This window comes from Cynocephalus volans, chromosome 2 (genome assembly GCF_027409185.1).
Source record: "Cynocephalus volans isolate mCynVol1 chromosome 2, mCynVol1.pri, whole genome shotgun sequence".
NCBI lineage: Eukaryota > Metazoa > Chordata > Mammalia > Dermoptera > Cynocephalidae > Cynocephalus > Cynocephalus volans.
In genome coordinates, this window is record NC_084461.1 from 223705966 (window position 1) to 223731914 (window position 25949).

Genomic DNA, 25949 nt, shown 5'->3' on the forward strand with positions numbered 1-25949 from the left:
GTATCATCTTGAGAAAAGGCTTTGTGCAGAAGAAACAGTAACGATGTCTTGTTGACAAGACCTTTCCTCTTTTTAAAATGGCCTGACTCCTCCGTTTCATGTTTGCTGGGAACTGAAAGCCTGATTCTGGCTTTCTGTATGACCCAGAGTCACTCTCTGCCTCAGCTATGGAGGAAGCAGGCCCACGTTTGAGTCTAATTCTGGGGTTTTCCAGAGTAGGGACCAGCCAGGGAAACTGAGCAAGTCCTTTAGGCACCCTGAGCCTCAGCTACCTCCTCTAGAAAACAGAGCTAGGACTGTAGAGGAGGAATATGCAAATTTAAACTTGGTTTTGGAAAGCAAGGAGGAGCTCACGGGCAGAGGAATCACCTTCGCCGGGAGGCACAAGCACCGAGGGGGTAACTATGGGGTTATAGGCATCACAGAATCCTTTGAGTCATGGTTCTGCCCTTTTCGATGAGTGGCCTGTCAAGCTACTTAACCTCCCCAAGGATTTGTTTCCTTTCTAAGAAAAGGCGACTAGTTATAGGTACTTCAAAGGGCTATTGTAAGGATCAAATTGAAGATTGCATGGTTCAATATCTGGCTATTGTTTATTGAGGACCTATTATGCATCAGGCATTGTCCTGATTGATTTCACATACTGTGTTTCTTGGGCAAGGGCAAGATACCTACAAGAATATAATTGTGGAGAAGCCTGTGTAGCTGGAGCACAAGTGCTTGTGAGGAGATTGTGGTGTCGTATGTTCATAACAGAGAGGAGCCGCTGATGGTGTTGTATAGCCATGGGAAGCCTTCAGATACTTTTAGAACTGTGCTTTAAACCAGTGCTTCTCACATGCTGTGCAGAGAGCATGGCCTGGTGTTCTCCAAATGCAAACCCTGATTCAGGAGGTCTGGGGTCAGGGGGTAAGAGTAGGAAGGGGGACTGAATACTCTACATCGAAGCAGCTAGTCTAGACCACACTTTGAGTTGCAAGGTTTTTAAAAGGTTGTGCCTTTGGACAACAGTGTGGAGAATAGATAGGAAGGGCCGAGTGTAGAAGGGGACACATTGGGAAGCAGATGCAGTGTGCCTTGAGGGCCGATGCTCAGGCACCACTGCGGGAATGGAGAGGAGGGGATGGACTGGAGAACTTCCAGCCTTAGAATCAGCAGAAACTTGGCGATTTGATGGACAGAAAGAGTGAAGGAGAGACAGGTTCCCACCACTCCTTGTGAACTACTTCTATGGCACTGCTCCCGGGTATCTAGAGCCGGCCCTAGCGGTGTGTGTGCGCCTTCCTTAGGACCCTCTGTAAGATGTGTAAGCTTCCCCGAGCGTCCGCTGGGTCTGGGAACAAGCAGCTTGCGTGTGAGTCTGTGTGAATGGACAGACACAGGCCTTCCCAGAGCCCAGGCTCGCCTGCTGCTCAGTCCACCCAGCACTGCTGGCCTGTGTGATGTCAGCCTCATGTCTGCTCTGGGCTTGCCCTGAATTGGCCCCCTGCCCCCACAGACCTCCGTGTTTACTCCTGCCTATGGGTCTGTGACCAACGTGAGGGTCAACAGCACCATGACTACCCTGCAAGTGCTCACCCTGCTGCTGAACAAGTTCAGAGTAAGTCTAGCCACGAGCAGCCTTGCCCCAGGATGCTGGTGGCTTGCTGTTTTGTTGTGGGGGAAGGACTGGAATGTCTGGGAAAGCAGACCGTGGCTCCTGGGTAGAAGGTCTTGCAAGATTCCTCTGCTGAGCTGGCTAGTGACTCTGGGGTTTAGGCAGAAAGAGGGGAGGGCCCTTGGGGACTCCGTGCATAGCATTGGGGGTGTGGTTACTGCCAGGCGACCCTCTCTGTTCACTCTCATCTCAAAAAGCCGCGGTCTGACTTCCTGTGACTGCCTGCGCAGGTGGAAGACAGCCCCAGTGAGTTTGCACTCTACATCGTTCACGAGTCTGGAGGTAAGTGTCTGCCTCGGCACCCAGATCATAAAAACAAAACATCCCTGTCCATCCAGCAAGCTTCCACCTGTGCTCCTTCCCTGACGGGCCCTGGACTCGCTTCCTGGTGGGCTCGGGGCAGGCAGTACTCCTCACCTTGGGACATGCTGTGCCTCCCATCACAAATGTTCCTCCCCAGCCCAAACCCAGGCCCGTTCACCATCTCTCTCAGAATCCCACCAAAACTGTGTGGGAAGCCCCAACCCCTTCTAAGTAAAATGAACGAGTCTAGGTTGTTACTCAGTCAAGAGGGATGGGGGATCTATGTGGGGACTGTGAGGTGGAACTGCAGCTGCAGAGCCTGCAGGTCCCTCTCTGTGCAGCACAGTCTGGAAACCGAGTGGCCCTGGTCTCCCCATCTCCCTGTCCCCTCTCTCACCCCTACAATTCCCATTTCTCTCAGAGTTGGGCTTTGGCTAAATGATACTGTAGGGGAGGAAAAAAATCTTTTCCCTCTATCCATCCTAGGTTCATTGGCTGGGGGCTTATAGATTATACTGACAAAAGACACATTAACAGGAGAAAAAGAGGTTGATTAACGTGTGCATCGTGCTCCCACCGGAACACCCAGGGATAAGTAGCTCATGGGGTGGCTGGAACTTGGGCTTATACAGTATCTTAACAAAAGAACAATAAACTTTTAGAGGAGTGGCAAGGCAAAGGAAACGGGCTTTGAGCTTCTAGGGTGGCAAATGGTGAGGTCAATGCTTGGGGGACTAAGGGAAGACAGGGCAAGTTTCAGCAAGATTTGTCATCTGGACTTCTCTGGTGTAGTTTCTGGGTTCATGAGCGTCTAGGGTTGTCTCTGGTGATTAACCTTTGTCCTTCCTAGTAGAGAGGAGAGTGGGGACACCATGACAAATCGATGTACTGCTTTTGGGGGGAGGGCAGAGAACTTTTATTTTTTCTGCTGCTTTTCAGTCACCTTCAGCTCAACATAATCCTTATGCCAAAGAGGCATGTTTTGCGGTGGCAGATTCTGCTGCCCTTCAGTATGATCACATGTCTCTCAGGACAGAGTTCGTAGCAAGTTCTGGAGAAGGTTCCCGAGACCCCTAGACACACATTTTCTATCTGTTCTGGATAGAACACGTTTTCTGTCAGTTCTGGAGAGAACACATTTTCTGTCAATTCTGGAACAGAGAGAGGCAATCCTAATGTGCCATGAATTTTGTAAACCACCTTCCTTTCAGAGCGGACAAAATTAAAAGATTGTGAGTACCCACTGGTTTCCAGAATCCTACACGGTCCATGTGAGAAGATCGCCAAGATGTTCCTGATGGAAGCCGACCTGGGCGAGGAAGTCCCCCACGATGTGAGTGGGGGCCGAGGCTCAGGGGGGTCTGCTCCTGAGGGAGGGGCTGGGAGACAACAGGTCAGAGAGAAAGGATTCCCAAAGGGCTCTGAAGGTGAGCTTGGCCCATCGCCATCCTGAAGGGCCCGAGCCCAGCACGGTGATGACTCAGGCCGCCTTCTTCCTGTCAGTGACCACCAGCTCCATCAGCTGGCTTAGGGAAAAAGAGAACTTGGGTCCTAGAAACTTGGTCCTAGAAGTTGAGTCAAGGGCCCCGTCCTTTTCCTTCACTGGAGTGTGTTTTGTTGTACTTATGTTAAAGATCCACCCTTAACTAGGGCCTAACTAGGGCCTATAGAAGGGAAGGAGCTATCTAAGTCTTACTGCCAGTCTGAGTCCTGGCCAGACAGTGTGCACTTTTCTTAACTCTTCTGCACAGAAGAGGCCCGTGGGGCTTGGACCCCAGGGAGAGGGCCCGGTGGCTCTCTCAGGATGTTCACAGGCTGGTGCATTTCATTTCATTGTCAGAAACAATAGTGCTCCCCCGACCCCCGACCCCCACCCCAGGGAACACCCAGTGTGACAATGCTGCAGTATTGAGTGCTTTTCCTGATACTCAGCTTAATGTTTTCTCCCAGGGCTAACAGTAGCCTTTGAGATAAGAACAGACTCCGTTCTCCCATCCTTGTACACAACAGAGCAGTGTTGGGATCGGGTGGGGACAAGGGCAGCTCCTTCCATGGATACAAGATGTCATCTGGATAGGCCACTATGGAAGCCACGAGGAAAAGAAAACACGTTTTTGGCTTCTAATTTACAGCACATTAAAATGTTCTTGGATTTTCTAGGTCGCTCAGTACATTAAGTTTGAAATGCCGGTGCTGGACAGTTTTGTTGAAAAATTAAAAGAAGAGGAGGAAAGAGAAATAATCAAACTGACCATGAAGTAAGCAGCCCTTAACCAGCCAGCCGTGGGCCCCGAGCAGCAGGGTGATTCTGCGAGGCATGGCAGCAGGGCCGGCTGGGGGCTTCTCTCCTTCCCACGCACTGGGCACCCTGGCAGTCTGTGAGGCCTGCTAGCCCTGGTTCCCCAGCATGGCCTTCTGGCCCCCTGCTTCGTATTGACAACAAGCTGGGGTGACAGCCTCCAAAATGGCGGGGACACAGCCCAGACCACCCATCCAGCCTTAGCATCATCCACAGCACAGGGCACAGCTGAAGAAAACTGGGCAGGAGAGGCAGAGGCAGGAGCGCAGTGGGCACTCAGTCAGGTTTCCAGGTTCTGCTGGTGATATGGTTCTGGAAAAGCAACAGAAGAGAGGGCCTGCTAGGGGCAAACTCAGCCTGGTCTGATGCCTTTTGTACTAGCAGTGGTTGCTGGAACTCCTAGCACCAGCTGTTGTTTTCGGGTGCAGGGGACCAGGAAAATAGAAAGGGGAGCAGTTGTCACCTGTGGCTGCTGGGGAAGCTCTGGCAGGGCATGGCTGTGTGAGGTTAGTCAGGCTGTGGTCCTTGATGCTATGTCTCTCACCCATCAGGGTAAAGCCTGGACGGGACACATGGGGGGCATTCAGCGAGGGCCCAGGTGGGGTCCAGCTTAGGAAGGCTGTCCACGTTGCTCACTGCGAAGGCCTGCGGTCAGGGACTGGTTTGGTTTCTGGATTCTGGATGAATGAGTCTTGGAAAGCCATATTGCCCCACCAGCTTTTGTCTGTGCAGTCAGGTCCCACTGGGAGTCAGCGGAGACCCAAGCAGAGGGAAGCATCCATTGTGCAGTTGGTTGTGTCACTGCAGGATTTTAGAGCAGGAAGGGACCTGGGATCACCTGGTCAGTCCATTCAGTGTACAGAGAAGAAACTGAGGCTCAAGATGAGGAAGGTTGTAGCACAGGTTATTGCAGAGCCTGAGCTGGAACACAGGCTTCCTCATCCCTGATCTACTGCCCTGTCCACTCCAGCACACTCTGGTCTGTGCTGGAGAGTCTTTGGAATAGAAACAGCAATATTCTGCTTTGAAGTTCTACACAGCCTGCAGCCCCGTTGGACTGCTCCTCCCAGGGAGCAGGCTGGGCTCTCCTCCCCTGGGTAGAGGCTGTCAATCTCCCATTTGGGAGCAGTGGTCTTCTGGACCAGGTATCTGTGGGCTACCTTGCTCTGCTTCCCACCGCCCTGACCCCTCCAGCCTTGGTGAGTCGTCTTGGCTGTGTCTCCCTCCAGGTTCCAAGCCCTGCGACTAACGATGCTGCAGCGCCTGGAGCAGCTTGTGGAGGCCAAGTAGCTGGCCAGTCCCTGCCTCTTCTGAAGCCCCCAGCAGCAAGTGCACACTGAGCCCCAGTGGCCGGGCCCCAACTGGTCACACTGATTGATGGCCACTACCTGAGGAACCTAGCGCCTGAGCTTCCTCCTGGCTGAAGCCTAAGTACCGTGAGTCCCACAGCCCTAGGTGAGCACTCACAGGGCCCAGAGCCAGGCTGAGGGGCCAGGAACTTGCTGGGGTCTGCGTGCAAGGCTGGCCTGGGCAGTGAGTGGCCTTGAAACTATGGCACCAGCCACATTATATGGCTGGATGGTGTGGCCAGTCCTGTTCACACCACACCTCTCCTGCTTGGGAAAGCAGTACCTGACCCAGGCCCTGGGGCATGGGCTTCATCCACTTGCCTGGTGCCTGGCCCAGAGCCCCTGCAGGGCCACAAGCCCGTCTTTGTCATCCAAGTGAATCTCAAGATCCCCATCTGCCGTCACATCACACTGCTGCTCAGGAACTCTGCTGGGACAGTCGGGGGCTCCCAGCAGGAATGGGATGTGCCCTGCACTCAGCCATCCCCTCACTGCGATGTCTCTGACCTCCAAGCCTCCGACAGCACCCTGTGAGCCTTGCACAGCACAGCACCCCTACGCAGAGGTCAGACCAAGAATAACTTCATCAGTAAGACTCAAATTCTTACAAGGAGCTCACTGCAAGAAACAGTCAATTTGATCATGTTGAGGAGGTGATCCACATGGCGTTGAAAGGATGCTGCCTGTGTGGGTGAGAGTCCAGGGCTGCCCAGCAGCAGCCGGAAGGCAGTGCCACTCCCATTACCCCTGCCCTGTGCACACCTGTGTGTCCCTTTTCTTCTCTGGGTTTGTGTTCCTCTCCTCTAGTGGACAGGGGATGACTCTCAGTACTTCTTATCAAAGCATGGCAATGAGGAGAAATGTCTGTTTGGGGAGAAAGGGCTTTGAATTCCCTGGGGCCAGATACTGAACAATTTGTGTTTGTCCACTGCTGAAGAATTTCTGGAATGAATGAGGAAGTGTTTGCGAAACTATGCAACAGTTTACATGTGAAGCATTTGTCCAAAACAGAGCAAACTGAAGATCAGATTCTTCTCCCTCTGGGGTCTCTGGGTAGTGGATTTAAAGGGAAGAACCACAAAGGCTTGTCAAGATAGGAGCCATTCCATCTCCAGTGCATGCAGAAGCTCTTCTCAGTCACCATAAACAGCAGAGTATGGGAGTGACCACGCCATGTGGGGCCACTCACCAGGGTGAACTTGACACCGGTTTCCCTGACCCAGCCCCGTCATTGCAGAGATGCCCAGAGATGTGGGGGTGGCCTGCAGTTCTGTCGTCTCTGCTCTCCTTTGGCCACACGGTTTCTTGGGTGCTTAATAAAGGTGTGCCATACTGAACTGAAGAAGCAAGCATCACCTTCTCTTTTTCCTCTTCTTTTTCCTCCAGTGTGTCCACTCTGATCCCCTGCTCCAACCTGTGAAACTCTTACCCTGTGGCATTGTGGCTGTGTCGGGCAGATGAGCCAAAGCAGAAGTGCCATGGCCTGCTGCTCTTGACATCGACACATCTCCTTCATTTCCGTGCATGTCCTGCGGCTGGGTGTAGGGCTGAGAAGAGGCTGCCATAGGACACAGAGGTGGAGTCACTGGTGGGGGCCTGCGGGTGGCCTGAACAGCAAATGGATAACCCTGAATGTCAGAATCTTGGCATCAGGAGGGCCTCATGAGTTTTTGATGCAGGGTCTCGGGTGGGATAGAGGCAGGGCCTAGGAGAGGGTAGAAAATGAATCAAACAGGAGTTGCCAAGTAATTTTTTTACTTTCCCAGCCCATATTCACAACCTCTGGTCTAGGACACTTGCCCATTTATTGTTTAGCAGTAATTGAGTGATTGCCTTGTGACAGGCCTGTGCTAGGCCCTGGAGGGACAAAGACAGAGCCATAGTCCACCCTGTGTTCAGGGGTCACATCAGGAGAAGCAGGCCAGATGCTGGGGAATATCAGAAGACCAGCCAGGCAGAGAGCCACAGAAGCTCCTGGGAAGGAGGCCTGAGGCCGAGCCAGAATAGCTAAGACAGTGTGTGTGGAATTGCAGGCCTAGAGCAGGACAGGGGCCCGGTGCAGGGAAGCCACTGGAGCAGGATACTCTCTGTAGGCACCGCCTGTTTAGTTTGTTTGTTTGTTTTTGCAAGTTATTACAATATTAAAGACCTTTTTAGGTAAGTGCCACTTTTGAAATAGACGTTATCAAAGCTAATTTCTGAATATTGTAGCTCAGAAAAATCACCAGCAAGTTGCACAGAATAGAGGAAAATGTACTCTTTTCTGCATTCATCTGAGGGTTTCACAAATCTTTTACCAACATCATATTTGCTTTTCAGAGGCAATCTAGTTCAGCTCACTTCAAAACCACAATTTCAGACTTTAGAGGCCGGGTTCTGGTTTCCTGATGGTTTCTGTGGGGAGCGCCAGCTTCCTTTCTCCAGGGAGTTTATGGTATTTCTCATATGCTCCTTGTCTCACTAGTTTCTCAGGTAATGAAGGTATCCAAAGATAAAAGGAGAATCCCTGTCAGAGAGTGTTGTCTCCTAAAACAGGACTGTCTTCCCCAGCCACGCCTCAGGAACCAGAGAGAAAATCAACAGCACAGGATTAAATCAACATGATTACAAAAGGCTTGGACTCAGGAAAAACAGGGTTGTTTGCCCAGAACAAATTACCAGAGGGATCAAAAACAGCTTGTTTTTCCACAGCGATAACCATATGCTACCTGCTTGGAATGTTTACCAGAAAATGGATTAAAGACCTTTCCACTATCAAAATAATCCTGTTCACCCAGGATACATCTGGCCCCTTAGTGTCAGGGAAAAGAGGCCCAAAGCTTCTCCAGTCTGACCAGATAATTTGTGGAGGAACCAGCAGAGCAAAATGTGCCCCATGTGTGTGGGACACGGGCCTGCAGCTGCAGATGGGGCAGCAGGATATCCTTGTCAGGTGCAGCAGTGGGCAACAGCCCCCCTGCCCCTCAGTCCCTCAGCAGTGATCAGGCAGGAAGCTCAGTCAGTCAGAGCCAAGCAGCTCCAAGTGTAAAATCAGCCAGATGCACATACTATATTTAGGCCCCATGAGCTGCAATTGTCTGGGAGTGAGCCAGCCACTGACGTGCCCAGAGACTCACAGAGCACGGGTAGAGTGCTGCGCCCTCCTATTTGGGCTTTAACAAAGATGTTTTCTGCAGACCTAGGGATGGGAATTCCCAGGGTTTCCTTTCCCAGAGAGGCCATAGGAAACAGAAAGCAAAGTCTCAGACGTGGTGAACAGAACCATTGTTCAGGGTCCCTGTGCTGAGGGGTTGCCTTCACAAGAGATGGACCACTCTCTACTGCACTCGGGCCACACATATGACTGGCCTTCTTGCACTTGGGCTAGGGATCAGTGTTGTCAAACACAGACCCAAGACAGCAGTGCTCCCTGTTGAGACAGTGTGTGTGTGCGTGCGTGTGTACATACATGTGAGTGCCTGTGTGTCTGTGTGTTTGCAAGGGAGTTGGGGTGCAAGGGACAAAGCCATAGGAAAAGAAAATTGTCTTGCCAGAATTTCTCTCAGCCCAGAAGACTGTTCTCCCTAGAATGAACCCTTCAAATACCACCAGGTTCAGGGGCACACTGGCCCCTGCTGGTAGTTTCCCAGAGAAGCTCAAGCCACTAAGGGATGTGGTTTCTCTTGACTCAGATTCCCCAAAAAGGTGTGCTTTTACACACAGATGCCCAGACGGTGTGTCACCCCCATCCTCTCCCCCTTCCCTTGTGTTGTATAAGTATCATGCATGACCATTTTCAATAATTTAATTTGCTTGAAAATAACCTAGAATCCCATTTGAGGGGTACACTGTTATTTAGAGGTTAAGAGCATAGGCTCTGGAGCCAGACTCTCTAGCTTCAAAGCCTGGCTCTGCCACTTATAAATGTATGAAACTGGGCAAGTTACTTGCCTCAGTTTCCTCCTCTGTAAAATGGGGATAACAGTTCCTATCTCTTAAGGTTGTTGGGAGGTGTATTAGTCAGCTTTACTGCAGTAACAACACCAAAAATCTCAGTGCCACAACAAGAGCATTTATTTCTCTCACTGTTACATGGGACTGTAGTGGCTACAGGTGGGCTCATGTGGCTCTGCTCCATGTGTCTTTTCATCCTGGGTCCTAGACTAAAAGAGCAGCGCTTACTTGGGACATGCCATTCTTGAGGCAGAGGGAAAGAGCAGAGTGCTGACAAAAACTCAGTGACAAAGCTTCTTCTGGAACGTGGTGTACTCGCATCCACTCACATGCAGTCACCCGAGCAAGTCACACAGTAAAGTCAGCATCGCGGGGTGGGCATGCTGCTCACTAGGAGGCGCTGCAAGTCATACCGTTGCAGAGAAGGGTGGAGCAAGTGCTCAGGAACAATCAGACCACCGACTGTTAGATGAGACACTACAAATGCTTCAAACAGTGCCTGGCACATAACAAGCATTCAGTACGTGTTAACTATTATTATACTAATAAGGAAATTGAGGGTATAAAAACCTGCCTGTTTTCCCTCCTTTCTCCTTTTCCCTTTCATTCTCCCTCCCCTGAATACTCCCCCGCCCCCATATCCATTTCTGGCTTTTGCCTCTCTCATCCTTACCTCCTACTCTGTCCATTCTTGGCCACCCACACCCCTTTATTGCCTGATTTTCATCTCTCTCCTTTTTAAAATTCATCATTCCTCACCCAGTGCTCTAATCTAGATATCTCTGGGCCTTCTGTGGCTGGCCCAGTTGTTTTCAGGTATAGGATAAAGGGATAATCCACCTTTATGTGGGATGTGGAAAAAGTTTTCATTCATGACTGTCTTAGTAATAAAGTGTTTTTGAAAAAAAAATTATTATTTTAATGTACAATACATAGAGCTAACAGTCCCAGCAAGTCATTTTTGCTCTGGAAACTTTCCAGACTTTTCCTAAACTGTTTCTGGCACCTCTGGCTACTGCCCCTCACCCCCAACCCCTCTAAACACCAGCATTGACAGCTTTTAATAATTTAATAATAAAAGTAATAACACATTTCTTATGTGTTATGCATTGTGCTAAGTGCCTTATATTACTTCATTTAATCTTTACACTAGTCCAGATATTATCTGGATTACTGAGTTCACCTTCCTTGTCCAGACCCCATTCAGCTCCATGCTTTGCCATCTGCAGAAGCAGCTCCCTGCAGAGCAGAAAGCCCCATCTTGAAAGTATGAACCTTTGATCTAGTCTAGCCTCTCCTATCACTCACACTATTAATTCAGGCAAGTCTCCCTCTCTTGCCTCATTTTACTGATCTGCAAGACAGATATAATGATCCCTGTTTCATGAGACTATATAGTAAAGATGAATGAGGCATCTATCATCTTTACCAGAGGATAGATGTAAAAGCACTTCGTAAACAATGAGGCATCTTATAAATTCATTCAACAAGCATGCACCGAGTGACTGCTACCTGCTGAGCCCGGTTCTGAGCGTTACAGACAAAACAAAGAACAGAAGAGGCAGATCGTGACAGGCTTGTGTGCCACTGTTTGTGTGTGTTGGCTTTTGCTCTAACGAGATGGGAAGCCCTTGGAGGGTTTTGAACCAGTGAATGACATGATCTGACGTAGATTTTAAGAGGATAGCTCTGGGGCTGTGAATAGACTGTAGGGAGACCAGTTAGGAGGCCAATACAGCAATCCAGACTGGAGATGATGGTGGCTTGGGGGAGGGTATAGCAGTGGAGGTGTTGAAAGTGGCTTGATTCTGAATAGATTCTAAAAATAGAGCAAACAGAATTTGCAGATGTATTGGATGTGGGTTTGGGGTGGGAAAAAAAGACAACCATTACATCAAGGGTTTGGCTTGAGCAACTGAAAAAACGGAGTTGCCATCAATTGCTGAGATGAAGGCTGCTGAAAGAACAGGCAAAGTGAGTAATAGAAAGAAGTTCATTTGGGGTATTCTGGGTTTGGAATGTCCATTGCACATGCAAATGGGGCTACTGAGTAAACAATCTGATATACAAGTCTGGAGTTCAATAATGTCTGCATGGCAGGGTCAGACTGAAGTTACCAGTGTGGGGTCTTCAGGTATAGGGATGGCACCTGAGGCCATCTGACTGGAGTTACCAGTGTGGAGTCTTCGGTGTGTAGGGATGGCACCTGAGGCCATCAGACTGGAGTTACCAGTGTGGGGGTCTTCAGCGTGTAGGGATGGCACCTGAGGCCATCAGACTGGAAGTGCCAGTGTGGGGTCTTCAGCGTGTAGGGATGGCACCTGAGGCCATCAGACTGGAAGTGCCAGTGTGGGGTCTTCAGCGTGTAGGGATGGCACCTGAGGCCATCAGACTGGAAGTGCCAGTGTGGGGTCTTCAGCGTGTAGGGATGGCACCTGAGGCCATCAGACTGGAAGTGCCAGTGTGGGGTCTTCAGCGTGTAGGGATGGCACCTGAGGCCATCAGACTGGAGTTACCAGTGTGGGGTCTTCAGCGTGTAGGGATGGCACCTGAGGCCATCAGACTGGAGTTACCAGTGTGGGGTCTTCAGCGTGTAGGGATGGCACCTGAGGCCATCAGACTGGAAGTGCCAGTGTGGGGTCTTCAGCGTGTAGGGATGGCACCTGAGGCCATCAGACTGGAAGTGCCAGTGTGGGGTCTTCAGCGTGTAGGGATGGCACCTGAGGCCATCAGACTGGAAGTGCCAGTGTGGGGTCTTCAGCGTGTAGGGATGGCACCTGAAGCCATCAGACTGGAGTTACCAGTGTGGGGTCTTCAGCGTGTAGGGATGGCACCTGAGGCCCTCAGACTGGAAGTGCCAGTGTGGGGTCTTCAGCGTGTAAGGATGGCACCTGAAGCCATCAGACTGGAGTTCCTCGGGAGAGTGAGGGACACCCAGAAGAGGCGAGGTCAGATAACTGAGTGTGGCCAGGCTGGCTGAGCTGGAGGAACCTGCATGGAAGGCAGAAGCGAGATCATTACCAAAGAGAAACAGGAGAGGTGTGTTGAAAATCAGGAATCCTGGAGCCAAAAAAAGCCGTTCTAATCCCGGTCTTCCACTTACACAGTGGGAACTTGAGCAAATGTCTTCTCTGAGCGTTGGTTTCCTTTCCTGTAAATTGAGTATGATCATTCCCATCTTTCAGGAGCTTTTTGGTGACACATAAGGTGATTCGTGAAAAAACCAGGAACAGTTTAGGCTCTCTATGTAACAGGTGCTCAGTATTGTAGAAAGAATGCGCTTTCCAGGTTGGACAGGCCGTTTTCTAAATCCCTGCCGCAGGCCGCTCTCGACCACAAAAGGAGGCGCCACAGGTCCGCGGGCCCGGGGGTCACAGGACGCCTCCCTCCCGCGGGAAACGAACCCGCAGCGGGAAGAAACGAACACGGCTCTTTCAGGGGGGCCGGGACCATAGAGGGCGGCTCCGCCACGTTCCTAGAGCGACCGCGGCGGCGCGGCGAACCCGCGCCCGCACTTCCGGCGGCGCGAGAGGCGCCGGCGAGCGAGGGCGGCGGCCGGCCCGCGAGGTGAGTGGGCCTGGGGGGCGCGGGAACGCGGGAGTCGGGGTGCTGCGGCCGTGGGAAGCGGCGTAGCGGCCGCCTCGGGCCTTTGGCCCTCTAGGCCTCACGGGGGCGGGGCGGGAGGGCCGCGCTGGCCGGCGGCGGGTGGAGGCGGCGGCGGGGAGAGGCCTTCAGGGGCCTCAGCGGGTTGGGGCCGGAGGCGGACGGGGCCGGGCTCGGGCCCGGGAGCCCCAGTCCCTGATCCTTCCGTCGGTAGACGCGCCTAAAGACTAAATATGTTGAACACAGCAGTATAGGGCTGTTCTGCGTGGCTTACGTATGTTGCCCATTTACACTGTTAACGTCCTGATGATGACTTATTACTACCATCCTCCCAGTATCACGTATGAGACAACAGGCGCGTTCCAGTTGGCTGGGGTCGCACGACGAGTGGCTCCCGAGTGTACCCAGCGCTCGTACCTGCTGGGGAAGCGTGCTGAGCACCGTTCGGAGCGCTGGACTCGGCCCTGGACGACGCGGCTGCGGACCTCAGCTCTGCCTCTAACGAGTACGGACCCGTTACAGGCTTGTTAACGGGAACGACTGCTAGGGTGGGAGCCTGGCTGAAGAAGTAACTAGCTACACCCCTGCGGTTCCTTGTCTTAAAACGGAGATAACTGCATAGAGTTCCTAGGAGGATTAAAGAGCTGGCATGAACGAAATAAGATAGCAGCACAGGGTCTGGCACGTAAGCTACCTCGTTTTATGATTTCCTCATCCGTAGGTGGTTTTGATAGTTTCTGAGTTTCCCACCAGATCTGACTTATACAGTGTTACATAAACATGTGCTTTAAGAAAGTTTATAATTACTATTATAGCTATTTTTTGGAACACCAACACCGTATACTAAAAACAATGTCTCCTGTGTAGTAAATGTTCCATAAATATTTGCTAAAGTTAAGTAATGGGTAATGGTGTCTGTGTAACTTTGTGTTGTATGTAGTTTGCTCTTTCTGACACTGACGTAATTACAACAGATATTGTTATTAAATATCCAGATAAAGTCCTGGAATCTCAATTATACAGTAAGATGAAAGAAAGGCAAGAAAAATAGTGTTATTTATGTTTTCATTTATTTGCTCTATGTGCTTGTATGCAGAGAAACCCAGAGTAATTATTTCTATTTCAAAGTCTACTTCCTGACACGAGATATGGAAAATAGTTTCAGTAATTTTATTACTTTTGCAGTCCTAGCTTCTCCCACATTGCCACCTATTTGGAGTTTGTGGGTTCTTTGTTTTGGCTATTATGTTAAATAGTCTCAACACAACCTTATAATAAATAAAATTAATTTATTTGAAATTTTGAATTTTGTAGCATTTAGTGTTTTAAAAATTCCATCCTATATTTATATATAAACTTACTTCCTCCCCCTTCTCCATTTTTTGTATTCTACCTAGGATGTTTTTGCTGCTCAGTTTCATTCACTATCTCATAAAAGTTCTTTTGAAGTTTTTATTTCTCTTTCTAAAAACATTCCTCTTGTTTCAAGTTTTCAAAGAATTGTCCTCTTTGTTGGATCATTACAATCTAGAAAAGGTAATAGTAAAACATTTCTTCCTTGAGATTTTTCTCATTCGGTATTTATTGAATAGACTCACAGTAAACCTACTACTCCTTACAGAGTAGTTCCTACTTTCAAAACAGTTTATGCTACAGAATTAGAACTCATTTGTCATCTATAGCTGTGAGACTAGAATGGCTAAATAAATAAGGATAAACAGAAAGATATCATAAAGTCATATGATTTGTCATTTCTTTTCAATTTGGATACCTTAATTAGATAATTACCAGTAAGTGAGTAGAAATTTAACACAGGGAGTTAAACTTAAAGCATAATTATATTCTGTTACACAAATTTTGATCCTCTTTGGTGTTATTCTGTTCCCATTAAGATTTTATTTGGGCTCCATGTTTTAATCCTTTAAAATGATAAACACATTTGATAAGGTCTAAAAAGTTTATATTGCACCTTACCATTTTTTTTTTGTCCTGTCCCAACAGACAAAAAGTCCAAAGGTAAATTCAATCGAAATTTGGTGAGATTTACTAAGTGCAAACTCTGAAAGTATTGGAATTATTTTGCATTTATTTTTCCCCCACAGTTATCTTTGTTTTTATTTGTATTTAATACATTTTTTATTTAAACATGGATATGATTTTGATGGGTTGAGGAGGTATCAAAGTTCAATAATTAATTTATAATTTGTTTTTTGTTTTGTTTTGCATACAGAAAATTCTGAGCTATGTAGTTCTAGAAAATGAGACATTAGTTCAGAAGAAGACAGCAGACTCTCTTGCGAATACATTTGGCTATTCACCATGAGATTAGGGAAGCCTAAAGGGGATGTTACTCGGAGTTCAAGCCAAGGAAAAGCCTGTGAGAACAAGCGCAAAACAGGCCGGCAGCGGCAGAAATGGGGAATGACTGTTCGATTCGACTCAGGCTTGAGTAGACTGAGAAGAAGCTTGGATGAGAAACCCTACAAATGTATTGAATGTGAAAAGAGTTTCAGTCAGAGTTCAACTCTTTTTCAGCACCAGAAGATTCATACTGGAAAGAAATCCCATAAATGTGCTGATTGTGGGAAAAGTTTCTTTCAGAGTTCTAATCTCATTCAGCATCGACGGATCCATACTGGGGAAAAGCCCTATAAATGTGATGAATGTGGAGAAAGGTTTAAACAGAGTTCAAATCTCATTCAGCACCAGAGAATTCATACTGGAGAAAAACCCTATCAGTGTGACGAATGTGGCCGATGTTTCAGCCAGAGTTCCCACCTTATTCAACATCAGAGAACCCACACAGGGGAAAAACCCTACCAGTGCAGTGAATGTGGCAAATGCTTCAGCCAGAGCTCTCATCTGAGGCAGCACGTGAAGGTACACAAAGAAGAGAAGCCCCGTAAAACCCGTGGTAAAAATATCAGGGCAAAAAGGCATTTAGTGTCCTCTTGGAAAGCTGGTGCAGGAAGGAAGTCAGTGGCTGGTCTTCGCTAAGTAAAGGGCACTGCCTCAGCCTTCTTAAAAAAAATAAGTAAAAAAATAAAAGCTATTTCTTTTAGAACTGGAGATGCTTTATAGTAAAGCACTTAAGTACTGGATTTTCTGGCATGGAGACATTGGGAAGGTTAATGACATTATTTGGCTGAGAGAAACTACATGAGTCCAACTACCCTCATTTCTTTTTTATGTGACATGGAGCACAAAGAATTGAAAATATGTTTTGAGAGAATTTAAGATTCTTGACCTCAGTTGAAATTGCTTCTATATCATTTTGACAAAAAGCATCATGTTTTGATGACATTTGTGAAATTATAGGTATGCCAATGATTACTCAGTTTTAGGACTTTCTATGGAAAGAATAATTAATTAAAAGGGAGAAGAAATTGATTCCATTAATTTTGAAGTTCTGCAACAGATGAGATTTTATGTTTGTAAAGTTCTGTAGAATATTATCATTGGTTTATATGTATAACTCAAGATTCAGCATATTAAAATGTATTCACGTTTACTGATTTTTAATCAACAAGGCCCATCACATTATGTTAGCTTTCTTTTGTTTTTTCACTTCTGCTTATGGACAGTTATTAAAGGAGTAAGAATCTCCCTGTTTTTCACCAAATTCTTAGTAAGAGATGCTATAGAATCCAAAGTGAGAACTGAATTAGACCACAAGTCTCCTATTTCTACTAATACTGTTCTTTGTGATGGTGTTACTGCTATATCACTTGTTTTCCAGAAGTTGGGGTGGATTTATTTTGATCCATCCCAATGCCCTTGAACTCTTTTGGCACTCTCTTGTGCTCTGAAAAACTGAGCCAGCTTTGTAGATCTACATGGATAAACAAACTATTTTACCAACAAAATCTTAGCTTGCTTCTTGCTAACTAAAAATCTGCAATTTACACACCTCTCTGCCTTCAAGACTGTGAGCTTTAGATAACCCTGGTTATCTTAAATGTTTGTCAACAAGAAAAGTCACTTAATGTGTCAGTGCGTTGTATCTCCTTTGATCTGCATTACATGGATTGTTTAAGAAGTCTAGCAAACATGTTTCTTAACTTCCTTCAGAATGGTGCCAGGTGTCATTCTGATCAGACTTCAGCTCAGGTTTTACTTTCTATTGAATGCTAACCTGATTTTTTGGTATCTTTTGTAATCATGTTAGTTCCTGCTGTATTAATGACAATTATCCATAAAAATAAAAAGTGAAATATTTTGCATACTACTACCTTCTGTTTATTTTTCTCCTGGGAAAATGTTTTAATGATTTAAACAATAGATGTAAAATCACAGTTTTTGGAAGAATTACTTGTTTTGCCTGTTTTTGATTTCCTCAAACTTGAACTTTGCCTTGCTCCTGGCCTTGCATTGGAGTGCAGGGTCATAGAAGATGGCCTTATTGACAACTTTCATCCAATAGGATATCCCAAAGTGTTTTGTAAGTATGAGGTGATTGTGGTTGTCTTCCACAAAACACTTGATCTTTGATAGACATGTACAGCCAAGTCACTTGTAGCAGGGATGTGGCTGTGGGGCCCGTTTGAGGATCTACCATCAATATTATTTATAGTAGTTTTGTGTTAGGAATAGCTTCTGGCTAGGACCAACATCACGTTCTCAAATTTCATGAATTTACCCATTTTGACAGCAAATTTTTGTAATAGTAACTTAATATTTAATAGACATATTCTCTATAAAAGTAAAGGAAATGCTCCAGATCTTAATGTATTCCAAGTTTGACTTGGTGTGCATTCCTTCTTAGAGCCCTAAAACTGGGAACAAATGGATTAGTGACATTTATGGTGGCCCTCTGTGATAGCCAAGATGTGGTACTGCAGCCTTATGCTCCTTTTATGAGCATTTTATGATATAGAAAAATCACAGTTGCCTTAAATTAATGAATTAAATGTTCCACTACTAGAAATTGAGTAACTAATGTGCAGCAACTCCAAACTGGTCTGCACCTTTGCTTATTCTGCTTTGACCAATCCCTACTCCAAGAGGCTTCCAGGAAGTCAGCCTTGATGTTTCCTTAGATGCTCTTTCTTTAAAATGAATTGTAATGATCCGTGTTTCGATCTCTCATTCTCCCTCTCTCCCACTAGACTGTGAGCTCCTGGCTTGTGGTAGTCATTCAATATAAAGTTTCAGTGAAGAAAGGCCAAGAAGGAAGTACAGAAAGAAGGTTGGAGAAAGGTAAGAAGTTAGTTCTGGAAAGTTCATAGCCTGTTTCTAGATGGTTCAAAAAGTAAAGAGTTGATACCTCTTGGCATCACTGAGAGTCAGAACTCTTAGAACAGTCTGGGAGGAAGAAACATTTGGAATGGGGTTCTGCAGTGGGGAGTGCAGAGCAGGAACAGAGTAAGAGGTAGATGTGGTGATAGAGTGGCCAGATACGGAGATATATCAGATTTGAGATACAAGTAAGAGAGGAAATTTGATGATGGAAGTTTCCAGCCTACGTGATTAGGAGGATCTGGTTTCAGGGAAGATGATTAATTTGTTTTAGAAAATACTGATCTTGAGATGCTTGTGGAAATATCTGGGTGGAAAAGTGTAGCAGGAAATTAAATATCTATGTCTGAATTGTGGTAGATGTTGAAGAAGTTAATATTTGCCCCAGACACAAAATTACAGTTAGGAAAAATAAGTTCTAGTGGTGTACAGTGCTACTAGGCATCTATTATTAACAGTAATTTATTATATATTCTCAAACAGAAGAGAGGAGCCCAAATGTTCTCATCACAAAGGAATGATAAATTTTTGTGATGATTAATATGCTGACTACCGTAATGTGACCATCAAACATTGTATACTTGTGTTGAAATATAATTGTACTCTATAAATATGTGCAATCAATACATTTCAAATAAAAAACAAATTCCTTCAGAAAATCTTTGCACCATTATGTGCAAGATGCTTCATATACATTAGATAATTGTATTAGTTTGCTTGGACTGCCATAATTAAATACCACAGACTGGGTGGCTTAATTAATAGAAATTTACTTTCTCACAATTCTGGAGGTCAGAAGCCCAAGATGATCATTCCATCAGGGTTGGTTTCTGTTGAGGCTTTTCTTCCTGACTTGCAGGTGGTTGCCCTTTCACCATGTCCTATGTGGCCTTACCTCTGTGCACATGCAGACAGAGCACTCTGGTATCTCTTACTCTTCTTGTAAGGACACAGTCCTATTGGATTAGGGCCCCACTCTTAGGACCTCATTTAACTTTAATTCCCATCTCGAAGGCCCTGTCTCCAGACATTGGTGACTTCAGCATTTGAATTGGCAGGGAGTGGGGGGTGTTGGGCACTTCAGTCCATAACAGATATTATTCCCACTTTCTGGATAAGGAAACAGACAGAGAGATCAAGTGACTTACTTAAGGTCAAACAGGACCAAAAACAGTCCGTGGCTTTTGAACATCACTTTTAAAAATCTTGTTAACCCATCCTATACTGTGAGATAAGTCTACCTTTATGGCTGTAAAAACTGAAAATAACCCCAACCTTCTTGACCTTAAAGAAAGAGGAAACTTGCCAGAATAGGTATGAAAGGAATGAGCGTTTGTTGTACACACAGCGTCTGGCTCTCCTGGCTCCTGGCTAGGCCTTTTCTGCCATGGTTACATAGCCGTCCACAAGTCTGGATTTATTTGTCCATTGAAAACCAATGGCATCAAAAGCTAAGTGTCTGGGAATTTGTGCTGCTATAACAAAGCAACATAGACTGGTTAACTTATAAACAACAGAAATTTATTTGTCACAGTTCTGGAGGCTGGAAGTCCTAGTTTATGGTCAGGTTCTTGTGAGGTCCCTTTTCTGATTATAGATAGCTGATTTCTCACTGAATCCTCACAGTGGCAGGAAGAGAGCGAGATAGTTCTCTGACCTTTTTTTATAAGGGCACTAATCCCATTCCTGAGGGGTCTGCCCTCATGATATCACCACTCAAAGGCCCTACCTCCTAATACCATTACATTGGAGGCTAAGGTTTTAACACATGAATTTGGAGGGGTATGTCGGGGGGGGGACAAAAACATTTATCCTATTCTACCAGGTTTTTCTTTTACATGTGGACCTTAGTTGTTGGCTACTCCAAGGACAATTTTACAAGTCTTGATTTATGGTTTCTCTTGAGAAGTCAGAACTGCCTGGTGTTATGCAGAGGGCTGCCCCTAATTGCTGGCAGGCAGGGAGGGGATGGTGGTGAAGTCTTCTGTTGGCTAGTATTTTTGGCAGGCCCAGTAGACTGTTGGGGTCTGGTGTTGATATGGTCTGAAAGAGCTGAGCACGAAACAAATCACAGTTGCTGCCCGCTAGTGGCTGCACCTCCGCACAAGCCAGCAGGAGACAGTCACGCAGAGCTAAAGGAGTAACAGAAGGACAGGATTACGCACGTGGGTCCTTCCTCGTTTTATACAGTGAGCCCTCCCTTGTTTTCTCTGATGCTGAAAAGCTTATCAGTGAATGGTAAAACTGCGTGTCGTGGTGAGAAAGGAAAGGGCAAGGCTGTGTGGGAGGAGAAGAGTGTGAAATCCTGAAACAAGCATTTCTGATTCTGTGAAGGATGGGGTTAGATAGGTAAAAATTTTCAGGTGTGCACTAAAGTAAAGGTCTCCATCGGGTGCACACCTCACTTTGAGTTGTCCACAAGAAGACTAAAGGCTAAGCAGGGCTGCGTTAAGCCAGCAAACCCTGGTGCAGACAAGCCAGTTATTAACATTTTGAGATATTTCCATGCATGTTAATTGGTTAATACCCCCAGCAACCCAAGTACTCTGCTGCTACCACCACCAGAGTCCTGTACCTCCCTCAGCCACCCTGGCTCCTTCCCAGAACCCCTAGGCCTCCTTCAGTAACTAAAGGGTTAATGTCTGAAAGCGTAGGGGTCCACCTTGTGATTGGACAGGACCTTTGCCATATTAGTTGTTAATCACTTTGAATATCACTCCTATGGTAAATAATATTTCCAGTTGAGACATTGTAGAGAAGAGTGGATTTGTTAGAGGATTAAACATTAAGGAATGATTACAACTGAGGAAATGAATTTGTAATAGAGAAGAAGCAATCAGAAGAGTCAGAGAATCTTGACAGTGTGTGTTTTAGATGCGAAGGGAGGAGAGATTTGCAGGAAAGAATTGAGGGAGTGATAAGCCCTTCATCTCAGCCCCATACACATTGAGCTGATAAGTGCTAGCCACTGCAGTGATGCTGCAGATCTATGAGAAAAGATCTGTTCCTGCCTTCAAGGAACATATAGTTAAACTAAGATCAAATGGAAAGAAATATTAGGAATATGAGGAATATTTGATATTAAGAGTAATAACAAGCTATAAACAGTACAGAGCAGAGAGAGATTACAGCAGAAGCTCTCTGACATGATGAGATTTGGACCAGGAGTTGTTGATTCATCAGAAAAGTGTGTAGAGCAGAATTAGAAGGTATAATTAATCACAATAAAAATATTCTATTTTAACTCAAGTGTAGTACTGTACTTTCATTCACTGGCAAACTGGAGAGTCAACACCTAAACAAGTCAACACCTAAACACCTAAGCCCTCCCACCCGCAAAGAGGGGGCTTTCAAGACACATGCCGTTCAGAACACTAGAATTGCCACAGATCAGGGTTTCCCTTGTGTTTCTTATTCTTATTCTTTGCTATTGAGCAAGGTGATGCATTACTCTTTCCCTCCACTGTTTGGGAGTGTATGGAGAGGGCACAGATAGTGGATCTTTTTGGTTCGTAGGGCTCTGGACCAATGGAAAATAGAGCCAGGAGTGATCTGGAGACTACCCAGAGATCTTGGATTTTCAGATTGTAGTGGTGACTCTATGGGATTTGGGGGTGTCTTCCTTGGAAAAGATGAGTGTGTTCTCTGTGGAAGAAGTGGGAAAGAAAGGAATGTTTGGTGAGCAAATACCCAAGTACTTCCCCACATTTCCCAGCACCCTTGCAGTTAGGTGAGAAACAAGACTAGTTCTGGCCATTTGACAGTGACACTTTCAAAAGCTGTGATTCTCTATGTTCCCACTTCCAGGCCATAGTGGAGGGGATATTCCAGATAGTTCCTGAGTCCCTTGCCAACCTGTTTTGGACATACAGCATTAGAAATACACTCTATTGAGTTAAGCCACTGAGATTTCAGAGTGAATTTGGTACCCCAGCATAACCCAACCTGCAATACACCCATCCTGCTGTTTTTGTGCCTATTAGGACCCAGTCACCCAGTCCCGAGGGTCTGTTTTTTCAATGGCCTGAAGAGTAGAGACTCAGCTTTGTGCTGATTCACGTAGTTGAGAAACACTGCCTTCCTCACCCTCCTTCCCTGTTTCCACTTCAAATCCCACCTGGAGTGGCAGGAAATGATAATTTTTTTTTTTTTAGCTGGGGTCCTTCCTTACCGGGCCTTAGAAGCAGCATTAAAACTTGTTTGTTTTATTCGTATCCTGTGACTCTGGCTCTGGGTAAAAGTCCACTCACCTAGAGGGGCCAGAATGGTCTGTGACATCACCCCTGGAATATACAAATCAGTCCTGAGACTGATATGCTTTCTTCGGATATGGTGGAAAGGAATGACTGTCACTCCACCATGCAGAGCCCGAGTGTGACAGGAGCAGTGAGAAGATGGGGAGTAGGTGCCAGGAGGACTCACCCCTAAGAGCAAAAGCCTTTGGTTCCAAGGAACAGATCGCTGTCCCCACCTTGACTCAAATGGACCAACCAGCTTGGACAGTTGGACATCTGAATTGCAGTCATGATGAACTGAAGGCCAGAGGACCTTCCTCCAATTTCCAGGTACCACAAGTTGAGACCCTAAGTTTTCATGTAACCTTGGGGATGTTGAGGGGACTCCAAAATAGGATTGAGACTGAATTTTTCACCACTCTGGTGACTTGGGCACTATCTATTTTAATTTTATATGATTTTGTATAATGGGCTGTTTCTTAAATTCAGGGTTCTGTAATAAAACTCATAACCCAGAGATTCTTTTCTGTCATTTTCCAATAAAGCACTGTGACTTATCTGGTAAAATAATTGCTGTTTGGTTTTCTGGTTCTTTTGTTTAGAAGAAGTGCACAGTAATCCACTCCAGTTTGAAATAGATAAATTTTGTTGCCAAATAATGAGAAGAGACAAAAATTGCAGTAACACAATTCGTAGTTGCATTTCTTGTAGTAAAACCAAGTACAAATAGCACTATTGCTTAGAATCGTTGCATTTCTTTAAATATAAGCAATATTAAATCTTTCATAGTTATTTTATGAGATGATCATTTATTTTCTTTCTCCTTTTTGGCCCATGTATTAATTACTTCTATGATGTAGTCCTACTAAGTAACAGCATTTTATAATTTTAGTGTTATAATATCTGACAGTATTTTATGTAGAGCTTTTACATCAACATACATGGATTGACTTCAGTGTAAATTTCTTTTTATCTGTTATCTTTGTCATAAATGTAGCATTTCAGAAACTGGACCAAGATTCTAGTACCCAGTGACTTGTGTAATGTGTCACTCTGCCTCCTAATTTGTCAAGAGACTTCTCAGGCACAGATTTTTTTTTTAATTCAGGGATTCAGGAAAGGCATGCTGACCTAAATGAGGCTTCTGAGATGAATATCCTCCTCAGGTCCCAGAGAGCACCCTGGTCATATCCTTATGTTAAGGGCAATCTAAATGGGTTCCCTAGGATGTAAGAAGCCTCTCTATTCAGTGGGATTAGAAGGCTAAGTGTCAGAATTTGACCAGGTGAATCAACGAGTGGGTAGTATGAGGATTCGGGGGCAAACAGTCATGAAGAGAACTTAGGGTTCAGTTATAAATATGGAGCCACTTTTATATTCCAGGTATGAAGAGTTTTAATATAGCTAATTAGACTTACTGTTACCTCCATGTTATCTTTTTGCCTGTGTAGTCCACCAGTCCTTATTTAACCTATTTTCAGTATTCAATTTTCTCTACTAAGATAATTGGTCTGGTTTCTCTTGCCCTGTCTAGACACTGACTGAAACGGTGAAAAAAACAAGCTAAAACTACAAGAACTTACCATTTCATATGTATCAGATCAAAAGTGTAAAACCTGCTCTGTTGGTGAGGCTGTGGAGAATCAGCTTAATTCACACATTGACAGTGGGAATATAGAATGTTGCAATCCCTATCGAGGAGGGATTTAGCAATATCTAGCAAATACGTATACGTATTTACTCATTGATCCAGAGATTATGTTTCTAGGAATTGCTCCCAAAGATACAGTACCAAAAATATAAAATAATATACACATATGTCAGCACATTTTTGTAGAAAAGACTTGTTTCTCACTGTAAGACATTTGGCAGCAATATAAACTTATCATATATTTGTTCACTGACGGGTTTACTTTTCGTGATACCCTCATGACCTTTTGTTTGTGCTGTAGTTGGGCTGCACTTGTCATTTTCAGAGGTCAGCTTTCCTCACTTTGCACAGGACCCAGAGACATGTTTAGTAAGTGCTTTTGAGAAGATTAAATGTCACCATTGATGGAAACCAGCAGTTTAAACCCCAGACTCAATCAGAAACACCTCCAGCCCAATAAGGGCTCTGCACAGGCAAAGGTAAAAACCACATCAAGTATTCATTGTTATACGAGTGTACTTCAAAAAGTTTGCAGAAAAATGGAATTAAAAGATGATATCTTTCCATGAACTGTTTGAAGACCCTGTGTATAAGACACTGGGCTTCTTATATTTTACATTACATAAAACTGTCACTAGATGGCAGCAAAGGAGACATGATAGAAACTAGCCTGCACTATATCGACATTAGACTTGTATTTTCATTTGAAAATACTGTATTCAAAATGTTGAAAACTTGAGGCCACTCCTTACAGTCAAGTAGGAGTCAGTAACATGTCTTTGAAGGTGCAAGCATAATTTAAAATAAGCACATTTTAGTCAAATTACCATAATGCCGCTTCCATTTCTACTGTAACTTTGTGGGGGGGGTTGAGGGGGAGGTGGTGGGTGGCTGGCTGGTACAGGGATCAGGATTGGAACCTGGACCTTAGTATTATCGGCACCAGCTGTAACCAACTGAGCTAATCTACTAGCCCCTCTGCTATAACTTAGATGCTAAATAACGTATTAGGCACAGTGGGATAAGTGACTTCTTATCCTAATAGAAAAAGAAAAATCATCTGAGGTGTTCACTGAACAAATCATAGCTATTTATTTTCTCTTTTCCTGTCTTTTGCTTTCCTCTACAGCCAACTCCCTGAAAGATTTGTCTGTGTTTGTCTTCCCTGTTTCCTTACCTGGTGTTCTCCCTTCAATCCTTTCCCATCAAGCTTTCATCCTCCACTCTAATCAAAAACACTCTTTCTAAGGATTCTCCATGACAATTTGTGCATCACAGTGGCACAGCTATTGAGAGGGTGGCTAGAATGCAAGGTCAGAACCCTCAGGGAGTGAATGCAGTTACAGAAAGTGACATAGGAGCTTTAGAGATAGGAGAACAGTTTACTTTTCATAGTTAAAAGCTGTTTGAACTTTTTATCATGTGCATGCATTATATTTACAATCAAAATATAAATTTAAAGAAAGTTATATTTCAGTAGCAAAACAGAGATTGGGAACAGCCTGGGGAGTTCCAGAGCAATGAGTAGGTGTTTTGCCACCTTTGCCTGGTAGATGAGAAGTCTTAAGTAGCATTGAATTTCTTAAACTTGCCATCTAATCTGGTACTTATTCTCCTAATCATTTGCCTGGTGCTTTTCTTCTCCCTGACTTCCAAAAAGCTGAATTGTATCACAGAGCCT

General features: G+C 45.5%; 2 protein-coding genes across 9 annotated transcripts in view; both read left to right on the forward strand.

Moving 5' to 3' along the window:
• The window catches only part of RASSF4 (Ras association domain family member 4), a 32382-nt gene extending 25429 nt beyond the window's left edge, over positions 1 to 6953 (forward strand). For all 4 annotated transcript variants that reach the window (XM_063085463.1, XM_063085462.1, XM_063085465.1 and 1 more), the window contains 5 exons: positions 1499 to 1600; positions 1888 to 1939; positions 3172 to 3293; positions 4121 to 4218; positions 5489 to 6953. In XM_063085463.1, the coding sequence (XP_062941533.1) occupies positions 1499 to 1600; positions 1888 to 1939; positions 3172 to 3293; positions 4121 to 4218; positions 5489 to 5549 (435 nt within the window). In that variant the 3' untranslated portion in view covers positions 5550 to 6953. The remainder of the gene's footprint in view (positions 1 to 1498; positions 1601 to 1887; positions 1940 to 3171; positions 3294 to 4120; positions 4219 to 5488) is intronic.
• A 6090-nt stretch (positions 6954 to 13043) lies between these two features.
• ZNF22 (zinc finger protein 22) overlaps positions 13044 to 25949 on the forward strand; it is a 51797-nt gene continuing 38891 nt past the window's right edge. The window contains exons 1-5 of one of the 5 annotated variants that reach the window (XM_063086526.1): positions 13061 to 13108; positions 13480 to 13829; positions 15375 to 16024; positions 18253 to 18343; positions 22748 to 22947. In XM_063086526.1, coding sequence (XP_062942596.1) covers positions 15464 to 16024; positions 18253 to 18343; positions 22748 to 22947 — 852 coding nt within the window. In that variant the 5' untranslated portion in view covers positions 13061 to 13108; positions 13480 to 13829; positions 15375 to 15463. Of the gene's footprint in view, positions 13109 to 13479; positions 13830 to 15374; positions 17359 to 18252; positions 18344 to 22747; positions 23134 to 25949 lie in introns of those variants that run through there. The other 4 variants (XM_063086523.1, XM_063086524.1, XM_063086525.1 and 1 more) reach the window with 4 other exon arrangements.